Source organism: Ascaphus truei, chromosome 3 (genome assembly GCF_040206685.1).
Source record: "Ascaphus truei isolate aAscTru1 chromosome 3, aAscTru1.hap1, whole genome shotgun sequence".
Taxonomy (NCBI): Eukaryota; Metazoa; Chordata; class Amphibia; order Anura; family Ascaphidae; genus Ascaphus; species Ascaphus truei.
Window position 1 is genome coordinate 143,233,703 of NC_134485.1, and position 23,339 is coordinate 143,257,041.

At 44.4% G+C, this 23,339-nt stretch overlaps 1 protein-coding gene across 2 annotated transcripts in view; it reads left to right on the plus strand.

The window, feature by feature from the left end:
* The window catches only part of LOC142490976 (multidrug and toxin extrusion protein 1-like), a 164,475-nt gene that overhangs the window by 78,042 nt on the left and 63,094 nt on the right, over nucleotides 1-23,339 (plus strand). For both annotated transcript variants that reach the window (XM_075593336.1, XM_075593338.1), the window contains 2 exons: nucleotides 9,454-9,562; nucleotides 11,168-11,243. In XM_075593336.1, coding sequence (XP_075449451.1) covers nucleotides 9,454-9,562; nucleotides 11,168-11,243 — 185 coding nt within the window. The remainder of the gene's footprint in view (nucleotides 1-9,453; nucleotides 9,563-11,167; nucleotides 11,244-23,339) is intronic.

Consider the following 23,339-nt stretch of genomic DNA (forward strand, 5'->3'; position numbering starts at 1 on the left):
ACCTGGGGCCTGGATGGCGTCAAGGACCAGGGTCTCGCTGTGGGAGTAGATAGATAGGAGGAGAGGTACGGTCTGTAGCGAGATAAAGGCTGGAGACAGCGAACGTCCGTCAATCCCAACAAAGGCAAGAGGTTGGGCCTTCTTCACCAAAGGTATCATGTTCTGTTTGGCAAAATCGAGGTCTGCAAAGTTTCCTCCAGCACCGGAATCGATAAAAGCAGCAGAAGATGTGCGAAACTCAGCGCCTGCGAAAGAAATAGGAATCGTAAGTTTCTTAGGCAGTGCCTCCTTGGGGAGGGGACGAGAAGAGATAACACCCAGTGAGAGCCCCCCATATTTACTGAGTGTTCTCATTTCCCGGATGCAAACAGCATGCACGGACCAGATGTTCAGGAGATCCACAGTAGAAACAGAGTCCGCCGGCGTAGCGGTGTTGACGTAGTGGAATCCGGATCTACATTGCATTGGCTCAGGAGGCTCCAGTGCCAGCTGCTGCGAAGGAGATGGTCTAGGAACCAAAGGAGAGATGGGAAAGGGTGCTTGGAAGGTTAATGGCCAGGCATGCTGATGCTCCGAGCGTCGTACCTGGATGCGTTGATCAATGCGTACGGCCAAGTCAATGAGCACCTATAATTGGTCTGGCCTTGGTTGCCGAGCAAGCTTGTCCTTGATGGACTCCGAGAGACCTTGCCAGAATGCGGAGACGAGCGGCTCTTTGCCCCAGTTCGTCTCGGCGGCGAGCGTGCGAAATTCCACTGCATACTGTGTCATCGATCTTCGCCCCTGAGTTATCTGGAGGAGGGAAACAGACGCCATCTCCCGGCGTGCAAGGGAATCAAAGACTTGTCGGAACTCACCATTGAAGGCTAGGTAGTCTTGTGTCAGGTGCGGGTGCAACTCCCAGATTGTCGAGGCCCATGCCAGCGCGCTGCCATCAGTAGGTTGTACACGTAGGTTACCTTCTTCCGGCCGGTGTCGTACTGAAGGGGTGACATTTCAAATCGAACCTCGCACTGGTTAAGGAAACCTCTGCACTCCTGCGGGTTGCTGACGTACGGCTTCGGAGGCGGTATCTTCACATCCAGAGTGCTGGGTCTGACTGGTTCCGCAGCCTGTGGAGGAGAAAGAGGTACAGGTGCTTCCGATACCTGAGCCGAAAGTTTGTCCATTTGGCGTGTTAGGGCCACAATCTGATCGGCCATGGCCTGGTTTTGCTGTATCAGCGTAGAGATTGCTTGCCTCAGTTCGGCCTGGTCTGCGTCTTGTGGGCTCGTCATAATGTTACGCCGGACTAACCCGCAGAGCAGACCTGTCCCTAGAACTGAGGTGGCAGGTATGAAAACACACACCGACAGACCGAGGGACGTGTCCGAGTTGTGGTATTAGATGGTGCCAAGCCAGATGGGGAGTATTGCGTGAATACTTGCCGGTACCGTTTTTTCCAGAAGAATGGTTGTTGCTGTTGCCGAGATCAGGGGTAGGAGAAGTATGGAAGAATTGAGGTGAGAGCCGTGGTCGAAGGGAGAAAGAAGGTACGTAAACAGGAACAATCCGAAGTCAAGAGCCAAAGGGGGAAGTCTGCCAAGCCACGTCAAAACCGAGAGAATCAAAGAACAAGCACTGTGAAACACCCATACAAAAATTATGACGGGTGAGGAAGCATAGGACAGAGAGGGTATATAAAGCTGGAACAGCCAACCAGAAGAGGGGGCATGCCTGGAGGAGCCCAGGGAGCTTCAGTGCATTGGCTGCTGTTCTTAGAGCCCAGGTGACACTCAGCAAGAGCCAGATTGTAACCGTGCAGTGTTTGGGGGCGGAGCCTGAGTGGGGATAAGTTCAGGGGCTGTTGTGTGTGCGCTGTAAGTCTGATGTGCGCATGAGAGGAAGCAACGTGGGGTGCGTGCGTGCGCAAGGAGCGGCGATTCCACACCGACGGCTGCGGTGTAGAGCGTGGAGAAAGTACCTCGTGGAGCGTCCCACCATGCCGAGGGGTAAGTGATGCAGCCGAAGGGGGCTTGCATGGTTTTAGCGGAAGGGTCTGAGCAGTGTAAGTAGAGAGCCGTGAGCTCTGCCTGTGGCGCTGTGTGCTCACATTCCTAACATTGATGTCACATCCTTTTAATAAAAATGGCTGCCATCACATGGTACTTCAACCAATCGGATTGTGAGATAAACCACGTGGTACACTCACAATTCAATTGGTTGAAGTACCATGTGATGGCATCCATTTTTTTTAAAATGATGTGACATCATCCTTTAAGATATCATATCCCTTTAAAAAAAAGGAAGATGTCACATGGTACTTCAACCAATCGGATTGGGAATGTACCATGTGATGCCTCACATGGTATATCTCTCAATCCGATTGGTTGAAGTACAGTACCATGTGATGTCAGCTATTTTGTTTTAAGAATGTGACATACCTGCCTTAAAGATGACATCACATCCTTAAAAAAAAAAAAAAAAGATGAAACCTGGATTGGAGCTGTACCATCTGACACTCAAATCTGATGTCACAGGCAGGCCTTATATAAGGCCTATCTAGTCTCATTTGAGCTTAAGAAGCTGACGGGACAACATCCGCCCTATGGATTTAAATTGATTACAATGCACCGAAGATACAGATGAAGAAAGAAGATGGATTTACCGGCTGTTGAGGATTATTGCGTCAAGTCTCAAGAGGTTCCTGCTGTTGCTGATGGAATCGGATGGTGAAAACATAAAAAGTAAGAAAAACATTGATTGTTTTTATTTTCAGTGCGTTTTTTTTATTCTTGTTTTTTATTGTGTTTTTTTATTCTTGGCTTTTTTAATTGTGTTTTTTTGCGGCTTAGTTTTTCTAATTGTGTTTTTTATGCTTGTTTTTTCTAATTCTGGTTTTGTATGCTTGGTTGATCTAATTCTGATTTTGTATGCTTGTTTTTTATAATTGTGTTTTTTGATGATTGTTTTTTTTTTTTTTAGGTTGCTATTGACTGCCAATGTGTTTATCTATGCCCATTTCAGGCTATAGATAAATACAGTGACAGACAAGGCATTTTTTTGGCAAATGCTTGTTTTTAATTGTTATGTTTTGGTTTTTTTTATTCTTGTTTTTAGTTAATTGTTATGTATTTGTAGGGCTTCTTTTTTATTTAATTGTTGTGTTGTTTAAGTGTTTGTTTAATTTAATTGTTGTTTTTTTAGGTGCTTGATTTATTTAATTGTTGTGTGTGGATGCTTGTTTTTTTTATTGTTTTTTATTGTTGTGTTTTTTTGGTGCTGTATTTTTTTTAGGTTGCCCATTGACGGCCATAGTGGCTAATCATGCCCATATTATTGTATTGTATGTCTTTATTTGTATAGCGCCATTAATGTACATAGCGCTTCACAATAGTAATACACGTGGTAATCATATAAATAACAAATAATATAATATAAATAACAGGTCACGGGAATAAGTGCTTCAGACAAACGTAACATTTAGGCTGTGCCAATCAATGGGTAGAGGGTGGGGTAGTTTCCCCGGGGAGGGTGGTTAGGCCTCCCGAGTGGGTAGCGGTGGAGGGGGGTTAACCCCTTAATTACTATTGCAGTTTCTAACTGCTAAGGTGATTAAGGTGTTAGTGGCCATTAGTTTGTATTTTTATTGAACTGTTGCTGCCCATGGAGGATATGGATGCAGAGGACGGTGATGACGATGGCCTTCATCCTGGCAGGGGTAAGAAGAACTTTTATTTACTTTATGCTGGCTGGATAATGTTTTATTTTGAATGGGCAAATTAGCTATTATCCCGATCTGCATAATAGTCATTTTGCCCATTACTGTACTGTAATATTATGGTTGTTGGGGGTAGAGGGGGTACCCATTCATTCCCATTAGGGTTATCTTTGCCTCCATTGAGGGCATACTGTAGGTAACAACACAGGCAATGAATGGGTATATTGGCTAGTATTGTGTTTTAATGTTTATTGTAGGTAGCAGGGGTGGGTGAAGGTGGTATTTGGCCTGTGGTGGGTCTTCGGAACTGGTATTAATTTGTATCAGCTCCAAAGACTCCCAGCTTCAATCCGATGCACCCTTGGGGTGGCGAGATGAGATCTGTGATAAGCTCGAAATTTCAGAGCCTTGATGAGATTCAAGGCTACTAAAATAGCGTTATATTTTCGAAATGGCACTATTTTGCTTTTTGAAGCTCCTGCTTAGTGTATTTGGCTTGGAGCGAGATCGATTGGGAAAATGCACTCCCCGTATAAGCTTGACCGGTCATCAAAGCTTTCTGAATAGCAAATCTGCCAAATCGTACGGAAAGTGCTAAGAAAGCATTATGAGTTGGTTATCAAACCTACTAGAATAAGCCCCATACTATCTCTGAAAAGAGCTTGGGGTTGATCTAAGGACTGTGGAGTTGAGTGCCCCGTATGAGAATAAGATGTAATAATGTGTGTGTCAGATGGTCCTCAAGGGAATAAAAGGAACAACCAATGGTGCAGATCATCTACTACAATTAAAGACAATAAAATGTGCTCTTACATGCAGCCCATACATGATACCAGTATGTGCATTTCAATGGGCAGTGAGGGAGAAGTGAAATACTCAGTGCTGACGCCGTTGTCTGGATTTCTCCTGTGGTCCCAATATTACCAGGACAGCAGTGCAGCCGAAAGAAATTCCAATTGTCTTTCTCCACGCCTCATCAGATAGCTCCCTTTAACATCATAGGACCATTGAAATAATTTAATCTAAGGGCTGTAATATGCAGCCGTGCGTTCCTATGCGAACACGCGTGCATGTGCCGCATGCTTTTCTGTTTATAGTGCCGGGAGCTGCAGGTAAGGTATATGTGTGTATGTGTGTGTATGTATGTGTATGTATGTGTGACTATATGTGTGTGCATGGGTTGTGTGAGTGAAAGTAAGATTTTTTTAAAGAAAAAAAACTTTAATAAATATTTTTTTTTTACTTCTGCAGTTATTTACGCACGTACACATACACCATACATACATACACACATACACACACATACATACATTTCAGCGCAGTCAGTGGCGCGAAAAGATGAAATTCCTCATCTTCGCCGCTGTCTGTCGGCTCCCCTCTCTCTGCAGTGCGCGCGCGCGGCCCTTCTATAGAAAGGCTGACTGACATCAGCCAACTAAAAACCCGCGCGCACGCACGGCATAGCACGTGCCCGGCACTATAGAACGTGCCTAAGCATATTCTTGCCTAATGTAGTCTTACTAACAGTTAGGGTGGCAAATTGTTATTGCTAGTTTTGATTATCATTTATGATCATTCATTATCCGGCAGCTACTCATTGTCTTCAATAGTTTATAATGATATTGCCCATATCTAAGCATTGAGAAAAAAATAAAACAAACAAAAAAAATCATATATGTATTGGTACCGTGTTAGCTGGGAGGATCCGCCATCCTGGAGACAGTCTCCTCACCTGGAAACACCTGCTGCCACGGACACCCTGGATACGCAGTCTCACAGCCCCGTTAAGTGCGTGCGCTCGGACCGTGCGCGGCCTGTCTGCCCACCCGTGGGCTTCTGCTCCCCGCTCTGGCGCGTGGCAAGTGCGCTCGTCCAGCCTCCCCTCTGACTCACGCCCCAGTCTCTGCCCCCTTCCTGGTGACGGATAGGACCAGCGTGGGAGTGACTTGCCCTCCGGTCTCCGCCCCCTGACCTCAGTGATGCATATGGGTCGGCGCGCACTTGGCCTCGCCTCCATTCCTGATCAGGCTGCATCATAGGGCACACCTGTGGGCACCAGCAGCCTCTAGGATTCGGTTTCCTGGTTCCGCCCTGGCTGTTCATTGGAGGATCTTCCTTTATATACCCTCTTGCTCCAGACACTCATTGCTGAGCATAGTCTTGTGTTACGCCATGGCTTGCCACATCCTGTTCCTGCATTTCCTGCTTTGCCTTTTTTTGCCTTGATTGTTGATCCTGCCGATGCCTGACCCTGCTACGTACCTTGGACTCCTGACCTCTCTACTCCTGCTTCGGATATATACCTACCTTCCTCCAGTCTCCTATTCTGAACCTGGCTATGCACCCTGATGATCCGCTACTCTCCAATCCTGAACCTGGCTACGTATCCCGACGATTTGATACTCTCCAATCCTGAACTTGGCTACATTCCCCGATGATCCGCTACTCTCCAATCCTGATCCGGCAAGTACCCTCTACTACACTCACGTCTATATTCCTGACCTGGTTTGCACGACCAATCTACATTCTAGGCGTGCCCGCGTGGCTGTGGGTTGGCGTTACTCAGTTACCTCAGCACCGTGGTCGTGCTTCGTTTGTGGTGAGCTACGCTTTACAGTATGCTCAGCCACACAAACTTTGACCCAGCTGAGGCAGTAAGAGTCCTGAGCACACACGCAAGCTACCAGTACCTGTCCAGTATTGAGGAAAAATTAGTGGTTAGTGATCAAAGCATGCGTTCCCTTCAGGAGAACTTCAGGTCTCTCACCCGTTCTCTCCAAGAGCCTCACTCTCCTCTTGCTCCTGCTGTCTCCTAGTCTGCCACTATGCCCTCTTCACACATCTCCCAAGAGCCCCGGTTACCTGCTCCTAATCGCTATGGGGGTGACCCCCACGGGTGCCGGGGATTTCTTAACCAGTGCTTTATTCAATTCTAAATGAATCCATCCCGCTTCACAGCACCCTGTGCCAAAGTGGCATATATTGTTTCTCGTCTCATAGACAACGCTCTTGCCTGGGCCTGTCCCATCTGGGAACGAAGATCCGACCTCACACAGGATATCAGATCCTTCCCCAGAGAGTTCTGGAAGGTGTTCGATACACCCGGCCGTAAGGTATCTGCTGCCCCTGTACTCCACGGGAATCGGAGGGTGAAGACATCTAAATGGTAAGGAAAAATATTGAATGTATGTTATTTTTCATTTACAGGTTTTTGTTATTGTATTTAGTTGTGATTGCATTTTTTTTTACACATTCATTCCAAATCTATTTATGTAGGGCTATAAATGCATACATACAGTAAGATGCAATGGTTGTTTTGGCAAATATATATTGCTTCTTTGATTTTAAATTCTAAATTGATTTTAAAATGTATGCTATTTATATTGCATATTGATGTAGTGTTCAGGATTTTTTTCTGGTGTTTTAAATAGTTTATTTCTGGCTTTTGATTGGTGTTTGCTTTTTAATGTTGAATTATTTTTTTACTTTTGATTTTGAATGATGCAGTTTATTTAGATATTTATTCATGGTTTTGTTGTTTTAATTGTTTATTCTGGTCTTTATTTTGGATTTGATTGATTGGTGGTAATTTTAGTCGGTTTACTTCTTTATTTGTTTTTAGTTTGAGATTGTTTGGAATGCATTGGTTTTTGTTTGTGATTGTTTTGTTTAGGTTGACCATTGACTGGCATAGTGTTAAATCATGCCCATATTATATGGGCATGATGTACCCACTGTATCAATGAATGGGTTAAGGGTGGGGGTAGTTGCTTGGGGGGGTGGTTAGGCCTCCTGGCTGGTTAGTGGGGGAGGGTGGGTTAACGAACAAGGAGGGACCCCGCTATTGAAGTGGGAGGCACGCCTGGAGGGTGGATAGTCAAGATAGCCGGGTCTGGTTGGAGAGAGTGGGTTAGTCATAGTACTTGCCAAGGTCGTAGGTAGGTGCCAAATCGTAGTCGAAGTCCGGAGTGTCGTGGTCTAGGGTCGGAACCAGAAGAGTAGTTGAGTGTCCGTTAGCTGTGGTCAGGGATGGAGAGTAATGGAAGGTCAAAGGCAAGCCGCCATCAGTAATCCAGAGAATGGTCCAAAGTCTAGTCGGTTCGGTACACAAGGAGACAAGCAGCAACAAGGTAAAGCAGGAAACAGGAACAAGGCAGGCACAGGGATGTGGGAACACAAGGTCACCTATGACTATGCTCAGCCAAAGTGTGAAAGCACTAGCTGAGCATATATAGCAGGAGGGAACCAATGGGACAGAGAGGAGGAGCAGAGGTGTGTGCCCAATAGAGGCAGGGTTACGCTGTGAATGGTGCAGGAGACAGATGAGGGTGATCAGAGTTGACGCGCAGCTGGAGAGCAGTGCACGCACGAAACGTGTGCGCGCCACGTGGGGCGGACGTGAGTCACTAGCGGAGGGGTGGAGCCAAGCTCTGTGGAATTCCTGAAAGCGTTCCGTGGATGCGTGCTCTGTAAGGTGTGCGGGAGGTTGCACAGCATTGGGCAAAGAGGATGCATGCCACGGTGGACGTGCCCTGAGAATCCTTGCAGTAAGAGGCTATGTAGTGGAAGGTAAGGAGGGAGCGCGCCACGGGGGACGCATTCCCTGATTCCTTACACAATAGTGTTTACTAACCGCTAAGGTGATTAAGGGGTTAGGGGACATTAGAATGTATTTTTGATTGTACTGTATTGTTTGTGGCAACGGAGGACAAGGACGGTGATGAGGATGAGGATGGCCTTCATCGTGGTAGCCTGGCAGGGGTGAGTGCAAAATTTATTTTCTTTATTTCTGCTTGTTAATGTTTTATTTTAAATGGGCAAATACACTGTTATCATATCTGGATAATAGTAATTTTGACCATTATTGTACTGTATGTGTTAGGGGGCAGAGGGGAGGGGGGTTGTATTTATTTGAAAGTATGGTTGTTGTGTTTTTTTGGGCACAGGATTAGTACCCCAGGCCAGCGGAGAACCGGGACTCCCGCGGGGATCACACGAGGGCCCCAGACTCCCGCGGGGATCACCCGAGGGCCCCGGACTACCGCGGGGATCACCCGGGGACACCCGCCGGCCTGTTGTATTAATTGTGTGTTGAAAATAACATAAACAAGGATTTTATTCATGACTCCATTTCTTTTGTGCCAGCCTTTATCTGGTGCTTTTAAAGTACGATTCACTTATCACTGCTTAGGTAATCGCGCTGACAAAAAACGCTGCGTTTTTTGCCTGATCTGACGTTTTTGTTTCCCTGGCTGAGAAAATGCCTTTTTCGGCCGAGAAAGCACTGTTATCACTGCTTAGTGAATAGCGCAGCAGGCAGTATCAGTCTTAAAAGGCATTTATTGTACTTAAAAGGAGTTATCACTGCTTAGTGAATTGCCCCCTACATGTTTGATGATGTAAAAGTAGGCAATGTAAAAGGAATGTAATGTAATGGGAAACATTGTGCTATATTGGCACAAAAAGGGGAAGGCAGTAATGCCACTCTATAGATCTATGCTAATACCTCACCAGAATACTGTACTCTATTCTACAAAAGCAGAAAATGGATGAGGAGCAAGCCAAACAAGCAAGCCAAACAGTGCTTTGTGAATGCTTGTCTGCCTTTAATTTATGTGTTTCTGTACAGTTTTTTCATGAATATTTACATGTAATTCTATTTGTATGATCTGCATACAAAACATGCAGAGTTAAATAGTAATTAAAATAATAAGAACTGTGATAACACACTATTGTACTGTACTATCTTTCAGATTCCAGATTCAATTGGTATTGCTGCTGCCATTAGAGTGGGAAATCTTTTAGGTGCTGGAGAGACTGAGCAAGCTAAGAAATCTGCAAAACTAAGCTTTTTTATAACAGGTATAGACGAATACATGAAAAGAGATAGACCGGCTAAGCTAAAGTTTTCTCTTTCCCATGAGCATTCGCTCAGTTGCTCTCTCCCTTTCCAATTTTATAACAAACAAAGAAGACCCAATGCACATTCAATATGTACATTCCTATATGTTTTTTTCTATATTATTCTTCTCATAACTTAGGGTCATTTACAGTAGTTCAATCTTTTGGCCAAAACATGTCAAGCCTTAAACAACATCACTGTAGACATGAGCAGGTCGTACACTTCCTATTTTATACTGTGTCTTTTGTATTTCCTCCACTGGAAAGAGAAAAGGGGAGACAAAACAATAATATAGCCAATTGCATGGAATGCATGACAAGTATGCGCTACCTTAGGGGTTAAAAATTAGGCGCAAGATATGAGCTACAGTGCAATTAAAACTGGTTAAAAACCAAAAGTACCCTCGTGAAAATAGTGAGAGAAATATATATATATAGCAAATAAAAAGATCACTTGTGAGCACAATGCTCGCTGTTAACACAGCTTTAAAGCACAGCATGGGAATCAGATGCAAAGCCATATAAACCATTCACAGACATGTTCCAACCTGGGTTATAATGGTGAAAGGCAGGGTTGCAGACCTGCCTAAGACATGTGAATGTGCTCACAAGTGATCTTTTTATTTGCAATATGGTGGAGGTTTCTTGGAGAGAGGGAGAGAGGAAGAGAGGAAGAGAGGGAGAGAGGGAGAGAGGGAGAGAGGGAGAGAGGGAGAGAGGGAGAGAGGGAGAGAGGGAGAGAGGGAGAGAGGGAGAGAGGGACTTAGTTAAGGTGAGTAAAAAAAGTGACATAGCATATGGAAATATTACTTATGCTCATTTGCATGTCTTAGACAGGTCTGCAACCCCGCCTTTCACCATTATCACCCAGCACTTCCACTGCAGCAAGGGATTCTGGGAAATGACATGCAAATGAGCACACAGTGCCACCTTTTGCTTCAAAACCATTCAACATGGTTCCCCTATAGGCTTAAGCTTGCTGCATGGTCACAGTTTTGAGTACAGCCAGGGTCAAGATGCATAGTTTTTTCTAGCATGGAAGGTCTTTTGAAGTAGCTTCTTCTTATATGTGACCCTAACTACAGTCTTCACATTATTGAGTAATTACTAGATTGTTTTGTTATTTAATTGCAAAACACAATGCCTGACACTTTCATGAATAGGTGACTATGGTATATTTATATCTTCCTGTTTGTTTATTACCCTGTGTAGGTTGTTATTCCTTTAACCAGTTGTTCAACAACCCATTGATTATTAATATGGTGACATTCAATCTTACATTGAAGAGGTTAATGGACCACCATGATAATTCCTCATAGGTGTTGTCATAGGTGTAGTTTGTGCATGAGCACAGCTTGTTCACAATGCAGTGCAAGTGCTAGTAATAAGGATGAAGACACATATTTACTATGCAGTGCTATTCTTAAAGACCCCTCATGGCCAATTCAAGTGAATGGGCTGCAAAGTGTTTTCCGGAACTGGAAAATGCCTTCTGCCAGAGCACCTCTCAGTAAATATGTAATAAAGTGTGTTTCTTAAATTTATTCCCTTTACTGTCTCTTCTAGCTTTTCCCACATTATTAAATGTGTCCTTATTTCTTGGGCTAAGGAATTTCATTGCAAGCATTTTTACCTCTGACAAGTAAGTGATCCCATTTTACTCTCAAGAATTCCTAATGTTAGTGATTATTATTTTATTTATTTTTATTTTTTGGGAGGGAGGTGATGAGTCAAATGTCTCAGCTGCTAAACTATAAAAGCCTATAAAACTAGAGCAAACAAATTGATCATATTAATATTCTTTTTATTATAGCACAGATAATAAAAAGACCAAAAGCTGACAGTGAGAATTATTAGGTAATTGGATAAATTAATGGATCTCAATGGTGGTAAATTACCCTTAAGAAATCACATACAATTCAGCTAGCGCTCAAATCCCCATGGATGAACTATAATCAATATTCAAATTATTTAATGACAATAATTGATATTTTTTATAACAATTAGTCCAAAGGTGTATAAATATGCAGTCCAAAAAGAAAAAGACCAAAAATATGATGAAAAATGGGCGATGCTGCTCCCTTCACCGGATCCAACCGTTGGGTCACAGGAAAAAGCTAAGAAAAAAAGAGATGAAGACAGCGCAAAGCCCATAGTGAAGCCTGTAAGTTTAATGAATCAAAAAAGGTTAAAAATCACTTACAGACGTCTGGCGTCAATCTATGCAGGCACATTATTTTGACATAGAGAATCAATGCCCCAAAGAATTCAGTATATTTGTGCTTGAGATAAAATACTGTAACTTAGTAATATATACAGGGGTCCCCAGCAAACAATAAAGGAATAAAGAAAAAATCTGTCAACAAGAGAATCAATGTATTGAATGTAATAGCCGCTACAAAATCAGCCCTGGCATAGGGTCTGGAGAGTACATCTTGTGGAGAAAAACAGTACAGGGTGAGAGGAGGGGAGGAAGGGGAACAAGGGGGATGAAACACTAGACTGATAATACTGCATGATCATGTGCTCAGTAGCACCTAACTAATCACTTAAAGCATGGCCCCCAAAAAATGCATAATGATAGCTGGAGCAGCAGCTGTGGCTTTATTCGGATACACAGGATGATGTCAGAGACCCCACCCACTCACCGAGTTCCTGCTTTAGGATTGGATCTGTTGCTTCATTCCCTCATCTGGTGCAATCAGTGGACATGTTTAAATAACTTGGCTACTCATTATTTTTTGTCTTTATTCATTTATTGTGTGCTGGGGACCCCTGTATATATTACTGACTTGCTTGGGGTTTAGAGATTGCCCCTTGTTCCCGTGCACCATATAATTTACTTTCCATATGGATTTTGTGGTGGAGTGCTACCTAGCACACATACTTTTTGTATGAAATACTGTAACTTGTTCAAGGTCACAAAGAGAAATTACACTTGTATTGGAAGTAAATGAACTACCTTCTCAATTGATTTTTTTCTTTAATATACAGTATCTGATGCAGATAATTTGCCCAGGATTTTCATACATCCTGTGTCAATAGGCCCATCTACTGTATATTCGGTATTCCACCACACAAAAAGTTAATTTAAGTTACATATTTAAAAAAACATATTTTTGGCTTATTAATTTGAAACTATTATTGGGTTCAGGGCAGAATGACCCTAGCCTGTTTTATAGAAAGTATGTTGTATAGACAGCACTACCCAACATGGAGCTTTGGTACAGATATATGTACGTTGTGGGTACGTGGGAACAATGGAGAGACCACAATCTCTCCTAAATAGACCACACCAGGTGTTCCCAGCACTCCAAATGGAAACAAGAGAGCTAATTAAGTATAACAGTTGTTCCCCCACCCTATGGGAGATTTCCCTGTTACCAGATGTATGGTGCATGCTACCTGGGTTCACAAGAGGCTCAGGTGTCCGCCGATGGTTGGGGGTACTGCAGAACAGGCTTTTGGCGTACATACCCAACATTTACCCAGTGGTACTCAGCACCTCCATCTGCTGTAGGCTCCACATGTATGAAGGTAATATCTCAAAGTAGAATGGTTTCCTCTCCACTCAGAAAGATTACACATCAGGCAGGAGGTATATGAAACAGGAACCGGTTTATTCTCTCTGTACAGCAAAGTCGATAGGCAGCTCTACCCAATGCAGTCACAGCTCTGGCCTCAAACTTCAGATGGTCTCGAACCTTCACTATGGGTCAAGGGCCCTGTGACAGGGTGAATGAACGTTACCAGCCATATACCTGGCAAACCTATGTTTAGGCTTGCAGGGCAGCAGTGAGGAGGTTAAGTTTCAGTTGAGAAGGGCTGCTTAATTAGTCTGACCCCAGCTGCATAATCAAGGTGTTTTAAAACCCCCAGGCTGTACACACATGCAGGCTAGCTGGTCAGGAGACAGGACTGAACTACTGAAGAGATTAATGCTATAAGGTCTGTTTTCAAAGTACATGTATGATGAAGTGTCTGTGTCCTGCATGCTGAAGAGAAGCTGCCTTTTTTCTATGCTGAAGAGAAGCTATTTGGTTTTTGTCTGCTGAAGAGAAGCTATTTTGTTTTTGTATGCTGAAGAGAAGCTATTTTGTTTTTGTGTGCTGTATGTTTTTAAGGCTCAATAAATAAGCCTTATCAAGAGAACCCGCGTGTGTGGTTGCATGCACCCTGCAACATATGGTGTCAGTAGTACCGGGATTTTGAGAGGCCCCTGCCGTTGAAGGGCCACACACACACACAAAAATGAGAAAAATGGAAGAATTATTAAAAGAGATTTTGTGCGAGCAGACCAAACAGCAGGGACTGTTAATACAGGAGCAGGCCCAACTACTATTGCAGCAGCAAACCCAGCTCCTAACCCAGCAGCAGATAGCACAGGATGAGCAGATGGCCAAGCTGCTGACCCAATTCCAGGGGTCTGCCAGTCCAGAACTAGCGAACAAACCCCTCCTGAGGAAAATGGCTCCGAACGAGGATCCAGAGGCTTTTCTACTGACATTTGAAAGGGTTGCCGAAGCTCAGGGCTGGGCTGAAGATCGCTGGGCAACTACTTTGGCCCCGCTCCTCATAGGAGAAGCCCAGGCCTCATATCAGGGCCTCCCAGCAGATCAGGCAATGGATTACCAACAAGTAAAAGCCACCATACTGGATCACTTAGGTCTGACCCCAGAGACCTACCGGCAGCAGTTCCGGAACCTGAAGTACACGCTAAGATAAGACCCCGGGTCCTCACTCAGCGGTTATTGGACTTGTGTACTCGCTGGATACAACCCGAGGAGCGCACTAAGGAGGCAATTCTTGAGCAAGTGGTTTTGGAACAATTCCTACAGATAATACCCCCTTCCGCACACGCTCATGGTTAAAACGCCATGCTGCTGAAACCTTAGCTTTGGCGGTCCGACTCGTTGAGAACTTCCTTGGGGCCGAGGATCAGGTGAGTTCCCTGGACCTGACGGATCCAACTTCACCAGCACTTACGGATACCCAAAGAGGGAGACTGGAACAACGGGGAAACTACGGCCCCTCCATACACAACCGCCAAGTGCCACGAAAGGAGCAGTCCTTCCAACAAGGAAGAAGTCAAAACGCCAGGCACCGCCGAGACTCTCATCCCCTTCCTGATGTCGGCTTGTCGCCAAATAAGAGGAACTTCCGAGGACGTCGCCCACAGGACCCACCAGATGCCTAGTCTCCAGTATCCGGTCCAGCGGAGCGCTATCCGTGGCACCCTCCTGAGAGGGAACCCTCTCCATGTTCCGCCTGCGGAGAAAAAGGCCACCGGCATGTGGACTGTCCACAGATGGATTGTTCCTTCAGCGGGACCGTCGCCTCGGCCTTCACTGCAGAAAATTACAAGCCCTGGCTACTTCCAGCCCAGGTTGGGGGAAAAACCCTCCAGGCCCTTGTAGATTCAGGCTCTGGGAAAACTCTGGTCTTCCTGGAACTGTTACCACCTAACGTGTTTTCTTTTGACTCCCCATGGAGTATAGAATGTATACACAGCGATGTAAAACGGTATCCGCCGGCAAAAATCCGGCTACAGGTAAAAGGTCAGGAGGCCTACCTCGAAGTAGGAGTCGCTCCTTGGCTCCCTGCCCCCGTTGTGCTCGGCCAGGACTGGCCTTTCTTTTCGAACCTAATGGCTCCAGTCTCTCACGAGGAGCCTTATTTTATGGCTCAGGAGAACCCTGGAAAACTGTTCCCCTTCTCTGCAGACCTTTTTCCCAGTAGACACCAGGTTCAAAAGACTCGGAAGCAAAGATGCTCTGACAAACAGGACTGTTTGCAGAAATCTGGGTCTCAAGGTGACCATTCTAGTAGCCAGAAGTCACAAGTGATGACTGGGGATGTCCAGAGGGACGGGGATATGGGCCCTGGAGATTTACGAGACCTATACCTCCCTGATTTTCGCCAGAGGCAAAGGGAAGACCCAGTCCTTGCTAGACAGTATGATAAAGTAGTAAAAATTGATGAGCAGATATTGAATGCACAGGGAGTGATAGTATTCCCCCATTTTGAATTATCGAATTATATCCTGTATAGGGTGAATAGGCAGACACAAACAGTGGAGGTCACCAGACAGGTATTGGTTCCCAAGGCGTTTGTTAAATCTGTGTTCACTCTAGCCAATACTATCCCTTGGGGTGGTCACCTGGGCGGGATTAAACATTGGACAGTATTTCATCCCAATTCTATTGGCCAGGGATGCATACTGATATTGCAAAGTTATTTGTGGCATGTCCAGAGTGCCAGCTAATTAGTCCGTAGGGACAAAAAACAGCCCCTTTGGTTCCTCTACCCTTGGTGTCAGTTCCCGTTGAGAGGATTGGGGTAGACTTGGTAGGATCTCTAGAACCTTCTGCGAAAGGACACAGGTTTATTCTTGTAATAGTTGACAATGCAACAAGATATCCTGAGGCATTCCCCCTGAGAACAGCAACGGCGAAGCAAGTAGCCAACAAGTTGTTGGAGCTGTTCTCACGGGTTGGACTTCCCCAGGTTATGTTGACAGACCAAGGTACAAATTATATGGCTAAACTGATGCAGGATGGCTTAAAATTACTAGAGGTCAAGTCTGTTCGGACATTGGTCTACCATACACAGACTGACGGATTGGTGGAAAGATTTAACCGAACTCTAAAAGGGATGCTGAGAAAATTTTAGATTCAGAGAAGAGAGCCTGGGTGAACTTCTCTCTTTTCTGCTGTTGCAGTGCGGGAAGTTCCCCAGGCCTCCACGGGATTCTCTCCATTTGAACTGCTGTATGGCCGCCAACCCCGGGGTATCAGGTGATGTTGTTGTTACCCAGTTGTGAGAGCAAACTCCTGGCCAAATGGCAGGGCCCATACTCTGCCGCACGAGTGATGTGGATTACGAGATCGCTCAACCAGGGTCCAGGAAGGGTAAACAAATTTACCATGTGAACTTGCTGAAACCCTGGAAGATGCAGTGGTCTCTATTCATCCACCCGGTGGAGGAGGAAACGGACTTGGGTCCTCAGCCCCCATGGGAGAACATCGTGGGTGACGATAAAATCCCAATGGGTAGACAGTTGTCCTCTGAACAAAAAGGGGACTTGTTAGAAATAATTACACAATTCCATGATATTTTTTCTGATTTGCCAGGGCAAACTAATTTAATTTCACATGTGATCGAGACAGCACATGGGGTAAAAGTACGTTCCCGTCCTTATAGGTTTCCTGAAAGTCGTAGGGCCCTGGTAGAGAAGGAGGTACAAGAAATGTCACACTTAGGAGTGATTGAGGAATCATGCAGTGAGTGGTGTAGTTCACTAGTTATGGTCAATGCAGTATCCAAGATTGACGCATATCCGATGCCACGGGTGGATGAGTTAATTGACACCCTTGGTAACGTGGAATATATATCCACGCTGGACTTAACAAAAGAATACTGACAAATACATTTGGAGGAAAAGTCCAAATGCAAAACAGCCTTTGCCACTCCCATGGGTTTATACCAGTTTGTGACAATGCCATTTGGACTGCATGGAGCCCCAGCCACATTTCAGAGACTCATGGATAAAGTGCTGAGACCCCATAGGGCTTATGCCGCAGCCTACCTAGATGACATTGTCATTTATAGTAAACACTGGCGGGCCCATCTAAATAGGCTGAAAGCGGTTCTCAAATCTCTAAGAGAGGCAGGGCTCACAGCCAACCCTAAGAAATGTGCCTTAGGTAAGGCAGATACCAAATACTTAGGGTTTGCAGTGGGAGGTGGAAAAGTAAGACCACTAGCCTATAAGGTAGTTGCCCTGAAAGAAGTTCCGACCCCCCCAAACAAAAACGCAGGTACGCTCTCTGCTGGGTTTAGCAGGGTACTATCGGCGGTTCATCCCTAACTACTCGGAACTTGCAGCCCCTTTAACGGACCTCACAAAAAAGTGTGCCCCTACACAAGTGGTATGGTCTAGGGAGTGTCAGAGAGCCTTTGAGGACATAAAAAGGTGTCTATCAGAGGATCCCGTCCTTAGAAGCCCAGACTTCAACAGGCCTTTTGTAGTGCAAACCGATGCATCAGAGATAGGGCTAGGGGCAGTATTGTCACAACAGTTTGAGGGAGTGGAACATCCGATCCTATTTCTGAGTAGGAAATTGTTCCAGAGGGAAAAAAACTACTCAGTGATTGAGAAGGAGTGCCTGGCAGGATGAGAGCGAGAGAGAGAGAGAGAGAGAGAGAGAGAGAGAGAGAGAGAGAGAGAGAGAGAGAGAGAGAGAGAGAGAAAATATGAATGACCTTAACTGTATACCAGTGGTCCCTGCCACACGTCACTGTGCAATAGTGTCCCTCTCCCACCACCATGTATACCCCACACCGTGTCCAAAGTAACAGACCGTTCCTTGGTCACTTAACCTCAAAGTGTCCCCAAGGAACCCAACCCCAAGGCAGGATCAGTGCCTGCAGGTACCAGTATGTTGGTGCACTGACACTTCAAAAATAATCCGCCGATCCAGCGCAGTCTCTCACGATGAGGTTCCCACCTCAGGGGTATGTCTCTAACAAGTCTTGACTCCGCAGCATAGCCTGGTCCCAAACTACAAGTGACAGACTCCTCAGTGAAGTACTGTGTCCCTGAATGCTACTATCACTAATCAGGCAAGGTCCCTATCTAATGGCTGTTTCCTGCAGCAACACAAACTGAGGGTGACTCAGGGCACTAACTGGGGCCTAGGGGGAATACTGGCCTATGCAGTGGATCACTGACCCCTGCACCCGCGCACCTCCTCTACCTTTGCTCTCCCAGCCCCAACTGTCATCAACTGCCTGTTTTCTCCCATGCGTGAAATGTATCAGAATCAGGGAGCAGAGAGTTCTGACAACCCCATTGGCTGCTGTGACCACCTGGTATCCCAACTCCCTGAGGCTCATGGGACTTGTAGTCCCACACAGAGCCTTCCATGGTAATGGCCACCGCTAGGGATGCTCTTATCTAAAATGGCTGCCTCTCCTGAATCACTGTGCATGCGCAACTCTATGATGGTCGCCACAACTCCCGATCGCTAATGCGCATGCGTGCACATTTCCAAAATGGTGTCCCCCGCTATCCGAGTGTGCCACAAGTTCCCGGTGACCGGCTCACCTACTAGCTGCCCCAACAGCACATCCCGCACCCCCCAGAGGTAAGGGGAAACCGGAGGACCTGGCTACATCATGAACAATTGGTTAACGGATAAAAAATAGGAGACGAATCCCAAAAAGTCAGTGCTCCAAAAACCTCCATGGTTTATTAGAAACAACGTGAAAAAGTAATGCTGAAGAAATCCATATAATAATGCAATAACATGAATGGTCCTTCAGAAAATATCAAGGAAATATCAATTTGAATAATATATCATTTTGAAGATTAAATAAGATGAGTATACAAGTCTGGCATGCGTCCAAAGTGTAAGGGTTCCAGTCTCGGGTTTTGCTGGAACTTGCCCTTACTTGGCTGTTGTAGCCATCTTGGTTCCTGGCAAATCTCTTCATGGACTTAGTAATTGGCTGCACCTGTTCCAGGGCTTAAATAGCAGTCAGTGACTCCCTAAACCTAATTTGAGAAACACTTTTTTTTTAGCAAATAGCAGTCACCCTAGATCTACCATCAGAGGGATTACTAAAGACAATTTTTTAGGCTTAAATGCCTTTTTCTACGGAACAGACCTTTTTCGATCAGTCTAAAGCATTAGCATCTACATTTTTGATAAGAGGCTTTCGCAACACAGATATTCAGGAAGCATTCCACCAGGCATATTGGACTGACAGACAAAATCTTGTTAAACAAAAAACAAGGGTGGAGAGAGTCTCTGATACATTCGACACAGCTGCAGGATTCTCTTCACCATTATTCATTACTACATATAGCAAGCAGGCTATTCTAATCAAGTCCATCATTTCCAAACACAGGGGTATGTTGCTTTTGGATAAAGAACGTCAACCATATGTTTCTATAGGTCCAAAATGTGTTGTTAAAAAGGTAAAAACTCTAGCCTCACATCTATCACCGAGTATTTTTGACTCAAAATCAAAGTTATTTTGCTATTCCCAGTGGCTTCTTCAAATGAGGTCACTGTAAAATTTGTAGTTTTGCTAAAGTAAAGTTAGAACTTTCAAGGCCAAAGACAGTGATATTCAAACACATAAAATCAAAACTTTCATTAATCGGAATTCTAGTCATAAATTTAAATAGCAAACACAAAAAAAAAAAAAAATTATCAAACACCCCAAAAAACAATAATTAAACAAAGCAATCAACAAAAATTATCCAGAATAAAAAAAAACAATCATACAAAACAAACAAGAAAAAAAATAACAATCAACAAAAATACATATAGTATGAATGAAATAAAAACAAGCATATGCCAAAAAATGCATTGCTTGTCACTGTATTTAACTATTTAAAATATTATATAATATTATATATATAATATACACACACACACACACACACACACACATATACACACACACACAGGTTCCTCAGTGACACACAAACACACAGACCACTTCAAAGTGACACACACACACACACTGACAGCTACCAAGTGACACACACACACAGTGATACCCGCCTCCCAAGCCGCTTGCTGTCTCCTCTGCCAGGACAGCAAAAAGCTCCTGGTAGAGCGAGCGGCAGCAAGCAACAGCGAGCAGCAGCACCAAATTCTGTACTATGTCCCAGGCCTAAGAATTATTTTAAATTTGATCAGCAATATTATTTACAGATCAAGGGTACCGCAATGGGCAGTAATGTGGCTCTGGCATATACCAATTTATGGCACTTTTGAAAGAAAAAACATTTAGGCATCATTTATGCATCAGTATATTATTTTATATTTATTTTTTATTTATAAAAATGTTTTACCAGGAAGTAATACATTGAGAGATACCTCTCGTTTTGAAGTATGTCCTCGGCACAGAGTTATAAAAAAATACATGGTTACAATAAAAGAACAGAGGTCAAACAGTCACTTAACAGACATTTCATGGACAGATAGAGTAGGAAAATTGGGTACAGGGGATAGAGTGCTTGTGAGTTTCAGATAGAAATAGAGCAGCTTTAACATCAACTAACATCAGCGAAGGGCAGCAAACGGCTCACGCCCTTTGGCTGCCCTTCGGCTGCACCAAAGGCTGTGCGCCTATGGGGCAATGCAGATGTACGCTGGAGTGAACAAAAAGATCTTTTCTTTGTGTCCCCATGGCTCATTAACATTCCAGTGTGTGGGGTTGCCAATTCAACAAAGGACAAGCACATGTTAACCCTTGGCACGCTGGTCCTGTGCAGAGGGGAGCAGTTCTTGGGGGGGTCCCATCAGGCTGTGCGCCTTTGGGGCAACGCAGATGTACGCTGGAGTGAACAAAAAGATCTTTTCTTTGTGTCCCCACGGCTCATTAACATTATGCTCACATGCTCACATGCTCTGCTACTACCAGAACATAGATGATATTTTCATTATATGGAAGGGTACACAAGACCAATTGATTTAATTTTTTATTGTCTTAATCAATTTGTCACACTGGTAAGTTTTACCAATAATTGGAGCACCACAGCTATATCTTTTTTGGATGTTCTGGTCAGTCTAGAGGATGGTGTTATCCACACAGATGTATATAGGAAACTCACAGATAGGAATGCTGTACTTACTGTAGGGCCGATAGCTATCACTCACCGGCCTTGATTAAAGCACTTCCTTACTCACAGAAGGTGAGAGTATCAAGGATTATAGATAGACCTGAACGGTTGGGCCCTGCAATATCTGAGTTGAAAGAACGTTTTGAGGCTAGAGGTTATACATCATCTATGCTTGAGGAGGCATTTGAATGTCCACTCATTGGATGTAAGAGATGCTCTAATGATAGGATAATATTTCCAATTACTTACAATAGAGGAAATAAATTCCTGAAATCTACCATAAGAAAGACCATATTTTATCTGATTTATGTCGAGAACCCCCCATGTTAGCTTTTAAATCTGATGACAAAAAATATTATCAAACTACAGTACACACTTCTTGAGTCAAGGTAAACCTGGGAATTTCAGGTGTTGCAATTTATAATTAAACAAAGAATTATGTATAGATCCACACATGTAGTGTACTTTCTCAGATCCCCTTGTGGATTACTCTATGTTGGTAAGACGACGAGAATGTTGAAACAACGGTTTAGAGCGCACAGGAGTGTTATTAAGAGCATAAACATCCCATATCGGCAATGAGAGTCATGGGTATCGAGATTGTACCACCATTAAAGGGAGCCTTAGATAGAGATACTGCTCTCTTAAGGAGGGAAGCTTATTGGATATTTCAATTATGGATTAGTATTGGAAGTGAGAAGAGAAATCTAATTCTGTTGTGCGCTCAGGCGAATTGCGGAATGTACTGACACCATAGAGTGTCAGTGTACTGACAAAAGGGAACAGCAATTGGAGGGTACATGGGGTATTGGAAGTGGCCTCAACGAACAATTGAACCTTAAATATTTTCTTGACAGGCGTTAATCGTGTAGCGACTATGATGGACCTGCACCTGTATACCTCTGTCGGCTTTGATTCTCACCATTGATATGCATACTGATAGTTTTACTATAATAGATGGTTGGATATAAGCTTTATCTTTGTGACACTTCTGTTTTTTATGTGTGTTTATGTTTGTGAGTCTTTGTTATATGTTGTGTTTTATGGGTTCTATTTATTATATCCACTTATTTTCACTGTTCCCTACTGTATATACTGTACACATTTAGTCCTATATGTGTGAGTTATTTATGCTCTTATGGGTTATTACCCTCTATTTATGGGAACTTTATGTGGCACTGTTATGGTGTTGGTAAATAGGTGTGAATCCTTGCTACCCATTGGCTGGCTCCAACCCCGTATTCAGTGCTTTGTTGTTGTGACTAGCGCTGAGTCGGGTGTCTTGGTAGCCATGCCAACAAGGGAGAGGCAATTCCGGGTTTGCCATTGCATGCGACTGTCAGGCGGTGCGCCGCGGGCATGCACCAGGTTCACATGTATGTGAACTTGTGGGCACGCATGAGCGGTCCTCTCGTGGCCGTGATGTCACAAGCGGACCTGTTTCGCGCCATTTTCCAGCTACAAGGACTTTAGATAAGTAAGCATAGGGGTATATATACAGTTTATGGGTTTTTGTATTATATGTCAGCCCTCACCTTGATAAAGACTGTGCGGCAGTCAAAATGTTGGTTTGCTTCACTGCTGCTGAATAAATCTCCTAAAGAGAAGACCGTGTGTCTGGTTTTTTTCCCTCACCTGGTGTAAAGAGCCCAGCCACACGGAGCAGTGTCCCTTCAGGCATTATTCGGATAATCTCTTTGTGGCCCCAGAAAAAGGGTAGCAGCCAGAGGAATACTTTTTTCAACGTGCTAAGGAACTGCAGCAGCAAGCAATGCGCTGTGGTCACAAGGAAGATACGGAAGTTTTACATGGCAAGGGCACATCCAGTATCACTGATGAGAAAGAATGTGTGCACAGTACTGCTGATGTTTCAGAACCTACAAAAGTAAAGAAGAAAAAGAAAAAGTCTACAGAGACGCCTGTGAGAGCTACAAACTCTGCAAGCAGTCTGTCCACCTGTAGGACTACCAGCTAGGGTTCTAGCGAATACTGTGAAAACAGCTGCAATAGCGCCTCCTAAGATCAGGAAGAAAAATACACCTGATAGACCCAAAATGGAGGACAAGATGTGGCTTTCCTGTAATGAACCCTACC